General features: G+C 41.3%; 1 protein-coding gene across 3 annotated transcripts in view; it reads left to right on the plus strand.

Moving 5' to 3' along the window:
* LOC135489476 (uncharacterized) overlaps positions 1 to 12,627 on the plus strand; it is a 46,815-nt gene extending 34,188 nt beyond the window's left edge. For all 3 annotated transcript variants that reach the window (XM_064774849.1, XM_064774850.1, XM_064774852.1), the window contains 15 exons: positions 211 to 433; positions 1,833 to 1,921; positions 2,447 to 2,522; positions 3,174 to 3,446; positions 3,824 to 3,935; positions 4,465 to 4,504; positions 4,784 to 4,956; positions 5,463 to 5,584; positions 6,132 to 6,296; positions 6,545 to 6,728; positions 6,970 to 7,163; positions 7,328 to 7,540; positions 7,929 to 8,046; positions 8,808 to 8,943; positions 10,479 to 12,627. In XM_064774849.1, coding sequence (XP_064630919.1) covers positions 211 to 433; positions 1,833 to 1,921; positions 2,447 to 2,522; positions 3,174 to 3,446; positions 3,824 to 3,935; positions 4,465 to 4,504; positions 4,784 to 4,956; positions 5,463 to 5,584; positions 6,132 to 6,296; positions 6,545 to 6,728; positions 6,970 to 7,163; positions 7,328 to 7,540; positions 7,929 to 8,046; positions 8,808 to 8,943; positions 10,479 to 10,644 — 2,284 coding nt within the window. In that variant the 3' untranslated portion in view covers positions 10,645 to 12,627. The remainder of the gene's footprint in view (positions 1 to 210; positions 434 to 1,832; positions 1,922 to 2,446; positions 2,523 to 3,173; positions 3,447 to 3,823; positions 3,936 to 4,464; positions 4,505 to 4,783; positions 4,957 to 5,462; positions 5,585 to 6,131; positions 6,297 to 6,544; positions 6,729 to 6,969; positions 7,164 to 7,327; positions 7,541 to 7,928; positions 8,047 to 8,807; positions 8,944 to 10,478) is intronic.
* The last annotated feature ends 2,304 nt before the right edge of the window (positions 12,628 to 14,931 follow it).

The raw sequence follows: 14,931 nt of genomic DNA on the forward strand, positions 1-14,931 counted from the left end.
ACATTGCATCAAATATAAACACACATTGAAGGGAAATTTTAACATTGCATAAAAAAGAGTAACATTGCATCAAAAATGAAACGATGAATGAACAAAAATCAATATTGCATGAAAAATATTTTTATTGAATATTGCAACATGCCATAGTCTAGTGGCCCAACGGGCATGCATAAACAATGGTGTTATTAATGCAATTCTTTGAGCTTTCAGGTGTAAATCAGATGGAAACTATCTTGTTCAAGGAGCCTTTAGTGGGACTAACTGTGGCTTCGAACTCACTGACCAAAACTGTGGCGACGAATTTAACTTGGTCCTTCGAAGTCGTGTATTCTATGTTGATCAGGAAACACAGATAAGAGATGTGATATTCTATTATCAAATGACCATTAATGGTGTCGTGGTCACCTACAAGATGCTGGACACGAAAATACAGGTAAGACTTATAGACTGCCGAGCATTTCTAGACTATAACCTTCGATATTTTATTTTTGAAAAGTTAGTCAAATTATAGCGGGTGACCTATGACGATGTACGTTTTCATAAATCTATCAAGCAGTAAAGAACGTTGGGAAGAGTTCATACATTTAGCTCAAAGCATCAATACTCTGATGACAGTAGGCACCAGGTCAATGTTTTTTATCGAAGAAGCGAATTGTCGAAGTTTCACATATTTCTTCAAGTTCAATGGATTTGTTTGACGAGAAATGAGACATTTTGACGACTTACGACTTCGACATACATGTAATGATAATGATAAGAAAATAAGAAAATGCATGAGTGGCTAATCCGAGTCACCAGATCGCACGAGATAATTTCCTGCGGCCTGAAAGCTGGAGACCGCTTTGCTTTTCTGTGGTTATGTCTACCGGATCAATGCACTTAGGGTATATGATAAAGCTAATCAGCACACAGCAGTATTCGTACTGGATCCACATTTGATTCGACTCGCAATCTCTTCGCCATATTATTACCATAGGTTTTGGCCGGTTTATATTCCTGTTCAAGCTCAACTCCCTTGGGAGTATACAGTCCAGCAGCCTCTTGGTGCTAGGACTCAGCAATCCTGGCAACTTCCTGCCAACTAGGTAACATTTTTATTCCTGGGTGGAGAGAAGTAAGTAGGGTAAAGTGCTCAAGAACACAAAGACGAAGCACAGGTGTGCAAGGGATAGTAGTCCTAGGGCTGATAGTCCGTGTAACAATAGCCCGCATTGCTAAATGTTTTGGTTAGGGTTAGCGGTACAATAGATCATGCTGCTTAATTGGTCAAATACAATGCTACCGGACTATGACTCCAGGGGGACTATATCCGCTGTCACACCGGTGATCCCTCTTGAGTGTCGAACCAACGCTCTCAAGATGATGTGAATAGATTCCAGTATCGTTTATAACAGGGATGTATAATGACAACGAACTCATCTGCAAATTGTATATTTTTAGGAAGTGACTACTTGGCAAGCCCGGCTTACCAAACAGCGACTTTTTCTTGTCCTGAATCATGGAGAGCCGAACTCATTAATATTAAAGTAAAGTCTCCAGCTCGCCAAACAGGGTAGATTTTTTACCTGTTTGGCAAGCCCGGCTGGCCGAACTGGGTGGCTTTTTAGTGCTGTTTGGCAAGCGGCTCTCCAAACAGGACAAAAAAACATGCCTGTTCGGCGAGCGGCTTGCCAAATAGACCCGGCCATATTTTTAACTGAGTACCAAAATTTCGAATAGCGGCTTCAACACAAAACATCGACATATTATCCGTTAAAGCGGTAAACACCTTTTGTCAAACATGTAGACATCTGTTGTAAATGTCACTTTATCGTTTTAACTTATATTTGCAGGTTACATTCGAACATAAGAAGGAGTTGGAATGTAAAGTCTGGGGAGACCCACACATTATTCCTCACGCTAAAAATCGAAAGAGTAGGAGGTGAGTTAATTCTAAGTGAAAAGGTGACAAGGGTCCAATGTAAGCGCCATCCAAAGGCCTGCGATGTTTTCGATAATACTGGTCATTGCTCGGTTAGATATTACCATTTTTTCCGCAGATGTCCAGGCATGCCAGGCAAACAAAGATTCTATTCCATCAACTCAAATCTTTCAATTTTAGACCCTCTCTCACAGTGCAAGAGTAAGGCTGAACTTCTTCTTAAAGTCATTTCTGAAATTTGTTCTTTTACGAACATATTTTGGAATTGACATTGCGAAATCAGTAAGACCTGTATGGATGCCTTGATGATAGCGATTTTAGACCCTCTCTCACAGTGCAAGAGTAAGGCTGAACTTCTTCTTAAAGTCATTCTGAAATTTGTTCTTTTACGAACATATTTCGGAATTGACATTGCGAAATCAGTAAGACCTGTATGGATGCCTTGATGATGGCGATTGTCCCAATTTGATTTCTTGAACTCTTCGATATCAAATCTTCTTAATATTGCATTATTTTATGTTTCAGAGTATACAATATCTTTAAGGCAGGATTCTTCACTTTACTCAAGTATAAGGCCTCTACCAAAATAACTGGAAGAAATGTAAGATTTTTAGGGGGTCATCCCTATGTTCCCCGGTACCTACATTCCCCCAATAGATATGTATGTTCCTCGGTACCTATGTTCCCCGGTACCTATATTCCCCCAATAGATACCTATGTTCCCTGTTATCTATATTCCCGGTACCTATATGTAGGTACGGAGGAATACAGGTACCGGGGAACATAGGTATGCTCCAGATTTTTAGACAGTATTCTTTTGTTACGGGTGTAAATGGGTGACCCATCAGCTTTACGATAATGTCAATAAGTGGTCACATACGAAACCATATTTGGATAAAATAAAAGCCAACACAGTGCAACTGTGTGATAAAATTACTTCTGGTCGAATAAGAAGGGCGCCCAGATATGGCCAGTTAAGAAAGCATACTTGGGAAATATCCCTTTCTATCTTAACGCAGTTATCACATATTCTCACCAATCGGTTATTTGCTAATGATTGTATACGATGATATCAGATATTTGATGATTAATATATTTTCACTTTTTCTTTTCCATAGAAATCTTTAAATTTTGCCGAACTTCTATCATGTTCACCAAACTAATTCTCCAGGGGGAAGGGCAAAAGACACTTGAATTTAACTTGTATCCTTAACTGTTGTCGCAGCACTTCATGTTTTTCAATTAATTCCAGATTGAGGCCATCTTCCAGCCCTGTACAGCAAGGGCAGTCTCGTGTATGTGTGCATTATACATCCAATGCGGCGGAGGTGTAATCAAATTTGGTGAATGTCGAAGGACAGTGGCGAAGAAAGGTCCCAAATGCACAAAAAAATCGAGAAAGGGCTTCTCGAAGCCAAACTGTGACAAAAAGCCGAAAAATAGGCCCTTCATGGAGGTGGATCGGATGTATAACGGAAATATTGATCAATGCACGGTCATCAAAATTGATGATTACCAGTATGTGGTAAGTGCTCAGACATGTTATAGTCTAGGTGATTTTAAATACTTAAAACATAACTTTAAGCACCCCAAACGTGGTAGTATTGACAAATGAAATAAAAGGACATGGGTGGTTCTTAAAGGTGAGCGAGCGAATTTTCCCTTTCCCATGTTTGATTTGTTTGTCGTCTGTTTTTCTGATAGGTTTGACAATTTTTCCAAATCTGATTCGACTCCTCTATACTTGTTGTAGAAAACGTGTTTTTTTGTCAGAGTCTTGACAGTAGGTTGCATCTAAACCGTTCAACAAAGAGTTTGCGCTGAATACAATGCATATTGTGACCTAAAACGAGGAGAGTGGAATAGCTCTTTTGCGTGGCTGACTTATTATTCTGTATTTAGGTTTACCAACCACATGGCAGAAGGATTGATGTCCGCATGACACTGCCGAAAACTATGAGGGTTGTTAAGACTGTCATTTATGCTCTTCCAAAGGACAATACAGAAACTGAAGGTATGATGTGCATTCATCATTGCAACCTCGTTGACAACATTTTCCTGTTTCAAGAAAGTGAATGTGAAGACCACGTTATTGGGCAAGGATAGGCGTGGAATTAAGTTGGCTGAGAGTTTCGGTTACTGAATGATGAGTCAATTCTCCTCCGAGGCCTTTCGTCAACAAAAACTCCAGATTTTTTAGTACATGTAATTTAAGTTACTTGGCTGTAACCAAGGTGTACTTATTCATGCGCATGCGTAACTGAAAGTTGCTTCATAACGAATAACTAATAATTGATCTTGAGTGATAAAAATTAAAAGTGCCCCAACCCAGAGTTCGAGAACAGGTTCAAAGAAATATTTTCTTAAAATTTTGCCTGGCCGTCCGGCTGTATTATCATGATTATCAGGCCTATCATCAGTTTATGAGAGTTAACACATCGCTTGGTGTCTCGATAGTGGTGCAAGATTTTGCTCTTGTAAAAATGTTTTGTGAGGGAGCTTTGAAAACGTCTCGGCTAATTTCTACTTTTATTTGATTGCAGGCGTTTGCCGCGCTACGAAGACAACTTGGAAACAATTCAGGTGAGTTATAATTATTAACTGAGATGTTACATTAACTACATGTAGATGCAGCCTTCGGTCCATACATTCAAATCCAAAGATGGAAAAGGGTATCGATGATAGAAATTAAAAGCATGACACAACCGTGTCCTTCCACAGTTTATCGTTACCGATGCCGAGGCCTTGAGATAAAACTAGTGCATTTCCCTGCTAAAAAAACGTCACGCAAAATGTGTGAACTTTTGTTTCCGAAATCATTTTGACCATGTTAATGAAACCTTTAGCAATCTTTTTTTCAAGTATATCCAATTGGAATTCGTTTTTGGGGTCTGAAAATTTGGCAAAATACAATCTTCCTCCAACCCCACCAATGTGCCTGTGCACAGCCACCGGCGAGGTGAAAACGAACTTGAAGATAAACGAGGATTGTGATGGTCCCCTGTTAAACAAGGATTGTAACTACAACAAGCAAAGTAGGTGTCCTTAACTCGTGGATTGGTGTATATTGAGCTTTCGCTGTAATCCCGCCCTAGAACCGCTCTGGCGAGAACACTTCTCCTTCCCGTAATCGGAAATATAAAAAAAGTGTTTTGCATTTGCGACCGGGATCCAGTAGTAACGGCGGGGTTTGGACAGTAGAGTCATTATGGTTTCACTTCAAGGAGAAACCTTAATAGGTGTTCTTCTTTGTCGTCAGCGAATGAGGCTGATTTTGAGAAAGCCTTGAATGAGCGTCACTCTCATCATACGGTCATGTACATGTGACGGCGTCGTGAGTGGAACATACGGCTATACTGCAGTGAACGAAGACGTTCTAAAAATGTCGAGACGGTGGCTTTAGAAGAGTTTGGTGCAACCTGATTTTTTCCCATAATAATAAGTTTTGGTACCGTCGAAACGATGATGTCAAGGTACTCCATGATCAAAATCTGCACATGGCACTTGGATTATATTCCATTCTTTTTCTTCTTGAAAACAGGCCGTACGGATATAACAAAGGCGTTTTGGTCGTCGGCAAGGAGGGTGGATGATACGCCAAATAGAAGGAAGAGAGCCGTGGCCGCTAACCCCTTCGCTATAGATCCGAATGCAGTACCAAAGGTAACATCAAGCTTCAAAACTAGATATCTCCGGATTGAAAAATCGGATATGGTCGTTTTATGTTCGGTTGATATTAGTATCGTCAGATGTCGATAATAGCTTACATGACATTAGGCTGGCGTCTGATTACATCCGGCAGATTCTTCAGTTGAAATGTCAGGCCTACTTTCTTAAGATAAAATGATTGACATGTTGTACCAGACAATATGGCATGTTACAAAAACAAAGCTTGACTCAAGATTCAATTTCACGCGTGCTTTTGTTACAAATGTGCATGAGTTATTCCAAACAAGGAAATGTCATATAATTGGAGTATTTCAAAGTAAGATTGTTACAAATCAGATTTTATCATTGTTTAAAGAGTTCGTCAGGAATTATTGTAAACTATTTGTGGAAAAAACGAAGCCCTGTTTCTTGGGACAATATTTACTGCTACACCGGGTCGAAAATCCTCGCCGTTTGAAGTCCTAGCCAATATGGTGTAAAGTGTCATGCTCGTCATTTCCCTTTGTGATAAGTCAATGATTTGCTGACTTCTCTTGTTCAGAACATCACTTGGGGGGATCCAGGTCGCAAGTTCACGGAAAAGACAGCAACTGACGCGTGTAATAAAGCGTATGACGACTACATGTCCGGGGCACTAAGGATATGTCTCGCTCATACCAAGCAGGATTTCACCAACACCCTGGATCAATGCGTGATAGATGTCAAGGTAAGTATTCCATAACCGATCAGTAAGGACAGGCTCATATTTCCTCAAGCGTTCAAGTTGAATCAACAAAACTGAAGCCTGAAAACTAAAACTCCACAAGTCTCACTTTTGATGAAATCGAGTAATGGTTGAAATTTTCAACGCCAAGGTAGTGCCTAATATGGCTAACTTAATTGTTTAGAATAAACAGGCCCTGACAAAGACTGCGCATTTGCAGTTATTTTTATCCGATTTTACTATACATGCAGATGACCGATACTGACGCATTCTGTGAGCCAAGTGCCGGCGAGTTATGGAAAAGTTGCAACAGCATCCGATCAGCCGACACAACCTACATGAACAGCCCAAGTGGACAGGCCCTCGCCGCCAAACTGGCAACTCTTAGCTGCCCAAACAGCTGTAGTGGTAGTAGCAATGGAAAATGTGTTGCTGGTAAATTGAAGATTTGTCTGTGAACATAGACACTCCAAATTCAAGACTCGTGTCTTACGGATTGTATTTGTGCAGTTGCTAACATTGCTAAAGGTCTTTACGCCTGGCTATTCAGTTGTGCCAAAGTAGTCCCTTATGGTACCAGTTACATATGCGTCTCGTTGATGCAGGAGTGATTTTCGTGAACAATCAGCACTTCATGTCTACATCGTCACAGTAAGTACAAATTTTCTTTTTTCAGGTGTCTGTGAGTGTGTCATAAAATGGAAAGGCCAGGCCTGTGACGTCAGTATGAGTGACCCACCCAGCATAATATCAGTGGGTATCAATGGTGGTGTCTGTGACCCAGCCTTCGCCAACTGCACCATTGTGATGATAGGGGCCGCCAATGTATATGCCAATCCTCTTTTGACGTGTCACTACATGGAGCAGAAGGTATGGGCAATTCTTACTTTTATAAGAATCTTACTTATTCGCAAACATGGCGACAATATAACGCCCGCAAACTTATTTGATTTACAGAACTGATATATGTCAGTGGCTACAGTACACTCCCTGGCGAGTATGAACATGATTGTATATTTTTCTTTCATCTACAGTATAATGAGTCCGCCAGGACAGATGTAGGTACCACAGGCACTCGCCGTGGTACCTTGGTGGCTGGAAATGTCAAGTGCGAGCTACCCAAGGCTGCCCCCTATTTGGTTGCACTCAGTAATGATGGCGTGACGACCAGCTCTGCCTACAACTATCTTGTTTACAGCCCCAAGTGTGAAACATGCAACATAACCACAGGAACATGCAAGCCCGTGGTAAGAACCTAACTTAGGTGAAAGCAACCCTTTAAAGGAATGCTCCAGCATTGTCTACTGAGATTGGCATTTTTGGATGTTGAACCCTTATCAGTATTCCTGAACAAAAGACTGATGCAAACAGCTAGCCTTGATACGATACTAGGTCCTATCAAAGTGCTCGTTGTTTTCCAAGTAATGATAAAAAACACAAATGGGTGCACTCAACACACTTGTGCATAGACTATAAATAGACTTAAGGCTAAATGCTTTTACCTTTAAAAATATTACTGTTCTTAATGCAAAAGTGTCCATTTGTGAATATTTGAGGTTTAGGAATGGATTCTGGTGGTTGGTAAGGGGAAGATTTCGTTCTGATCTCTGATCTTTAACATTTGCTATTGTTTAGCCCAAGCCGATGTGCCGCGTGAATGGCGTTTGTTACCTGGAAGGTGAGAAGCTTAAAGGGAATGACTGCTTCTACTGTAACTTAAAGGAAAGCACAACGAAACTGAGTCTCAATAAATGTAAGTTATATGTTATCATTGTAAGAGTGCTGGCCAAAAATGTTCCGGAAAGGTTAACTACGTTCTGCCAGCTTTCATGTATGTCATAGTCAGTTTCACACCAAACAGACAGTTTCACACAAAACGGACTAACTCATTGCGCTGGCACCTCAAATAAATAGGAAATTATCAATAGCATCCCGCGAAGTTACTATTTATAGCTCACAAGGTCATTTGCATAAGATATTGATGACGTTTTAGTCACGTGACAGTCGGACATCGACACTTATTTCTACGCATTTGAGCTTATTTCAAAGTCAATTATCTTTGACCCTGCATTGTTTTTAGCATGAATGATACTATAGAGTCAGAGAGAAATGTTCAGAACAATTATGTAGTATTTCCAACACTCGGACATGTGCCAGATTGAATCTAACTGCCCTAGTTAGAAAGCCTGAATCCATTACGAAACCGCATGTTTGTCCGACAATGGCGATATTGCCTGTAATTCAGCGATGGGGAAATAGAGGGCAGCAGCTGCAGTGACGTCATCTTCGCGGAATGCTATTGATCATCATTGGTGCACCACACGGCAATTTCTGAAAGCAAAACAAAAATTGTCTCCGCAAAATTAAGCCGCAAAATTAAGCCATTATGAGCGGCTTATTTCAATGACTAAAACATTTTTAAAGCCCACTGTTGAGGTAACGCAACCCAATTATGCTTTTGAAAATCAGTGACAGTCATATACTCATCGTTGGTGTATTTTGCTTTGTTCGCAGCTAACAGTAAGTGCGGCGGTACCCCCACCAAGATGGAAGGCCTTGATACCACCGACATCATCATCATTGCGGTGATATCTGCATGCGTTGTGGTAGGATTGGCAGTCTTCCTCATCTACAAGTTTATTGCAAAACCGTAAGTGAATGCATCAATGCAATAGTGAGGTTTCGAAAACAACTTAAAATTTGCATCATGGTTTCATGCCGATCCACCGTAGTTGTGTGCGTTAATCCATCCTTCACCGCCGATAAACTCCCGCTAATCGGCCGTCAGAAGGGCTGTTTCTTTATCGGTATACTTCCTGCATCCCCTTTCTTTCCCACGCGTCCATGTCGCAACAACACTAACATTACACGCACTCGTGTATGGCTGGCGCGAGTGGACAGAATTCAGAATTATGCCACGGCATAAATCGAAATTGTGGTGCACCATAATTCGACCAATCAAAACCTCGGATCTCGTGAATTATGCCGCGGCATAAATAGGAATTGTGGACGGTAGTGCGATTTATGCCGCACCATAAATAAAGCGATTGCCACTTTCTGATTGGTCTAATTATGCCGCACCAAAATTCCTATTTATGCCGTGGCATAATTCTGAATTCTGCCGCGGCATAATTCACGAGATCCGAGGTTTTGATTGGTTGAGTTATGGTGCACCACAGTTCCTATTTATGCCGTGGCATAATTCTGAATTTTGTTCACTCGCGCCAGCCATACTCGTGGTTGACACGCACTTAAAGTCATCATAACGGTTCAAGGGATGCTGACCTGACCCAAATGCACAGTGAATGTTGTAGAAGGGTAACCTGGTCCTGTGGTTGGCACTATCAATTCAGGCCGTCATCCAATTACTTTCTGTCGAGCAATTTGATTGGCCACCCGTTTATGATGGAGACTTTTGGACTGATATTCGCCGCCGATAAGTCGGCATGCACGTTTTACGCTTTACGTTTCCATTGTCGTCTGCGATGCAGGTGTCGAATGTCGCCGCGGTTATCGTTACTGTGACGACATACAAGCAAAACTTTGCCGTGTGCTTGTACACCTTTGCTTCAAGATAAACATGATAAATGTCTGCTTGCAGAAATGAGACTGATTTTCGAATCTGAAAACGTTTGAATAGGCCTGCCTAATCGAGATTATGCAAAACCTCGCTCTTTTCTCAATAGCATTTAACTTAACTGGAAACATTATGTTTCTTTGAAATTGATGATACAATTTCTTGATAGGTGATATTGCTGGTTACCTAAACGTATCGGCATAAATAGCATTCCGCGAAGTTACTATTTATAGCTCACAAGGTCATTTGCATAAGATATTGATGACGTTTTAGTGACGTGACAGTCGGACATCGACACTTATTTACGTATTTGAGCTTATTTCAAAGTCAATTATCTTTGACCCTGCATTGTTTTTAGCATGAATGATACCATAGAGTCAGAGAGAGAAATATTCAGGACCATTATGTAGTATTTCCAACACTCGGACATGTGCCAGATTGAATCTAACTGCCCTAGTTAGAAAGCCTGAATCCATTACGAAACCGCATGTTTGTCCGACATTGCCTGTAATTCAGCGATGGGGAAATAGAGGGCAGCAGCTGCAGTGACGTCATCTTCGCGGAATGCTATTAGTTTTAATATCTGTGTACATGTATTGCATTTTCAGGAAAATGGATGCCAAGGAAAAGGAAAAGCAACTGGAGAAAGAACGAACTGAAACTGGTCGAACTGGCCAAGAACCACCACAGCCGCAGCAGCCAAGATATGCTCAGCCGCCACAAGGAAGTCAGCAAAAGTACATGGAAGAAATGCCTGCGGGAACATCGGGTTAAATGATGTGGCTCTCAACCAATACTGCTGTCTGATTTGAAATTTACAAATAAACTGTTTTGTTGGCATTTCAGAACAGGCTTACAATATCAAACAATATCTCGCGATTCCAAATTCAAATCAAAATGTGAGAATAATCAGATGCTAAACTTTAAGTTTTCCTTCCTGTTAAACTATTAAGCCGAAAGAGTTTATAGTATAAAATTATAAGAAGTTATTTTGTACACTTTTGACAGTAAATTTCCTCCAAAAAAGCAGATTTTGAACTTATACCAACTCAGGTTATGTTTCTGTACTACATACGGGTCCTGGGGAAAGTAGGCACCAGTCTTATACCATTACGGTAGTTTTAGTAACTACTTAAAGCTGACATGCCATGCAAACGCCCGACCACCAAACGACCAACTGCACTTGAAACATGAAACATGTGCTCCGTTGGTGAATACAATAGCGCCACTGCGGCCTGTTGGTAGTCTATCATATCTGCTGAGGGCGTTTGAAACATGGCTGACCGATCGTTCAAAACATGGCCGATGGGCGTTAGGGTTTTTATGCATGAATGTCAGCTTTAATGATAACATGTGGTAGGGCCTACTATATACATGAAAAGCACCAAAAATCGGAGTTACTTTGCCCCTTCGTGGAATCTTATGTCAAGGGCAGTTAGTTACTCAGATGTAGATGCGTATTTTTACTAGTATGTACTCTGTTTTAACTTTTATAATATCTGTTGAGATCTTCATTTCTCCGATTGTCTTCCTACTTGTCAAAGGTTAATGTGATGTGACAATGCATTACCAGTTCATGGTTTACATGTATGCTGGGGTAAGGCAACCCATTTCACATCGGTTATGTTGCGGCTCCCAGTTGCTACATGTGGTGCCCCGTACGCGGTGCGTAACTTTTGGTGACCATGCATTTTGCTCGGCTGCCCCCAACCTGTGGAATAGTCTTCCAAGTACTGTAAGAACAACAGGAAACATCGGCCAATTTAAGACACTACTTAAGTGTCTACTGATCTTGTGAATATAAAAAGCGAGTACCATATTTTATGTAGCATGCACTATACATGTATATCACTTAAATAATGTAGAAAATATTTAGCAGTTCCTTTCTAGAGTCCATCATCATCTGATTGAAACAGAAATCGACTTAAACTGGTTTTAAGCGAATACCACCAAGATTCGCACGGAAAAAACTACGACCTGCACAATCATCATATAATATAGAAGTTGCACTCGACGTATTTTGTAGCACCAGGTTATTAAGATTATATTCGATGATATTTTCATTTCTTAAGTTAAAATGACAAATTTACCATCTTCCAGAATCATGCCACTGCGTTCCAAGGCATTCTATCCCGAAAACACGGTTGCATGTTAATCCAGTAGTTTCGGATCAGTTTATATTGTTGTGACTTATCGCTTTGGTGGCGTGAATCTTGTCAACACCCTGATAATCTCTATACATGTATATGTTCCAAGTGATACCTTCATGTAAATATCAAACATTAAGATAAATAAATATTACACCAGACGACACGAAATAGATTAAAATGTAAAGGGTAAAATCTCTATGTATTTGGTAGACATGGAATAACGGATCTATTTCTTTTCCTCTCTTTAAGTGCCATAATTTTTTCTAGCGTTAATCAGCATCTGTCATGGGCTAGTTTGTTCAAAGCCACATAAGCTTTAAGGCATGCGTTTAGTCTTAATTGGGTCAATTGATGATACCTTTTTTTGTGATACTGAACGTATGAAAAACGTCGATTTAATTATTTTGAACAAACGGGCCCAGGTTGTTTAGACTCGATCTCGTTCTGTTATATATTTATGTATAAATCGTTGTTATATGCTATTTTGATAAATTTATATTTTATATTTTGTCAAAAATGTGTCTATTGTTTACACGTTTTATATTTTGAGATGCTTTCTGTAAAATTTTGTTTAAATAATTACCCCGATGTCGTCGTTGTAGTCGAATTTTAGTTTGCTTTTCGATTCTTTGGTAAAAAAGCCTTGCATATTATATATCCTTCCGGCAAGTCAAGTCACTTCACCTTGCTTCGAGTCATTATAGTCCCGTTAAAGACAATGAGAACACATCATAACTAATAAATCGCTGTTGTTTCTAGCGTTTCTCAACCATTGACGGAAAACTGAAAGTCCCCTAAATATGGCACCGGTGTAGCAGCATGTGATGCGGCCGGATATAGGATCCCCCTAATCCTCGGGTCGATCGTATAGGCGTGGGCATCAAAATAGACAGCAGTGGGATATTTCATTCAATCACCAGGATTTATCTGAATAGGGGAACGTAGGAAGGCCTCTATCTGCTTTAGCGTTCCCCAATCAATGATGGCAACAGAGTAAAGAAGCGTCCCTTCCTTTTTTATTTGGACACCCTATTTATTTACTCGGCCTGGTTTTCTGGGATATGGCGTCTGATAAGAGAAACTAAAGTAAAAGGTTCTTCGCGCCACGCGCTCTCATTTCCCGATTTCATTGAAATACATGTAGTGTTGATGGGAAAGAGCATCTATCGGGTGGTGTGATGAGACGAGAGGCGCCTAGAGCGTGCGGGCAGTGGAATTTTTTTCCCCGAACCTTTCGTGCAACACAGTGTACATTGATAAAACTTTCAACCAATCAGATGGAAGCAAATATGTGACGTCAAAATCCCGCGTGCGGGCACGTGCCCGCTAGATGAAGGCCTTTAACGTGTGGCGTGTTGCATTTGCGGTATTCCCTGGGGCTTATTGCGTGGGTTTGAGCGAGATAAGGGGGGGGGGTCTATTCGCCACGCGCGGGTCACGCTCTGTCCTCCGAAAAAACACCCCCTATCACGCTTTTTGGTTCAAGGATGCTCTACAGATGTCATGGGGAGTGACCCCGCGGGAATAATAGAAGGGGAGCTTGAATGGAGAAGGCGAGGCCCCGGTCCGCACCACGACCTCGAAAATGTCATAAAAAGGATAATAGTGTATAACCATGCACATGACATGACCATGTCTAGCTCGGGCAGATCACAACAGGGAATAACGTTTCTCACTAAGGCTTATAAAATTAGATTCTAAAACATAAAATAGCGGTAGCCGGTGTCCCAATGGAGACGTTGTCACATCGTCGCTTTTCGCACCAGATAGGCCTACTGCACCACATGTCAGTGACGAGAAGTGCCCCGGTGGAGGCATTGCCCATGGTCACTCTTCTCTAGTGAAGGATCGGTTTTCTCACCAGATACAACATGTCATTGATCACTGATTGATGCCCAAGTATAGACACTCTGCCAACCTCGTTTTTCTTTCCTCATTCATGTCTTAGAAAGCTCTCCGGACCCCTGTGGAGTCATTGTCTCATTGCCTCTTTCTCAGTTAGATATGTCCCAGTTTAGAGGGTGCAAAGGCTACAGGGCCTAAATGCGTGTGATTGTCTCCTGGAGTGTCTCTGCCGGGGTCTGCGGCATATCGATACACTCTCTTTAGCCTTTGCTACCTTCCGGCTCGCGACAGTATCGGCCTCAAGCGCCAAGCATAGCAAAGACTAATACTACCAGCTTGTTTACAGCCCGCTTTGGGTCAAAGGCAAGACACTTTATCAGCCTTCATGGACAGTACAGCCAAAAGGCCCACACAGGAACAGCGAAGACTAATATTACCAAAGTGTTTACAGCCGGCAGTTTCATCACAGGGAGGATACCGGGGATGTGCCGGTAAGAAGTGGTTGGTGGGTGGCGCATTGTAATAATGGTCGAGGTAGAGACGCTGTCGCATCCTCGCTTTTCTCACCTGCACATGATGTCAGTCATAGGTGTCCCACTGAAGACAATGTCACATCCTCGCTTTTCCCAACCGTTACACCAAGGTTTCAAATAGAGACATAGTCACATCGTTGCTTTATAAAGTAAGTGAGAGGTGTTCTTCTTATACCAGATGTTACACGGTTGTGAGGGGGTCACCCAGTTCAGATACTTTCATGCACATCATCACTTTTCTCACTAGTTTCAGCATGTGAGTGAGAGGCGAGTCTGGAGACATTGTCACATCGTCACTATCAAACCAGTTATGAGATGTCAAGTGAAGACATCACAACCCGGGCATCACAATGTATGATGTCTCAATCTGAATGATAGTATGTATACTACATTCTAATAGATCCGAACCCAATCGTTTCGAAGGCAGTATACAGTTGGTTGTGAATAGAAACATCCACATCAGGCTTTTTCCTACTCCTTGGTCTAGCGAAAACGGAGCTTATTGAAAACCACTGGTTATGCCAGGATGATCG

Source organism: Lineus longissimus, chromosome 6 (genome assembly GCF_910592395.1).
Source record: "Lineus longissimus chromosome 6, tnLinLong1.2, whole genome shotgun sequence".
Taxonomy (NCBI): domain Eukaryota; kingdom Metazoa; phylum Nemertea; class Pilidiophora; order Heteronemertea; family Lineidae; genus Lineus; species Lineus longissimus.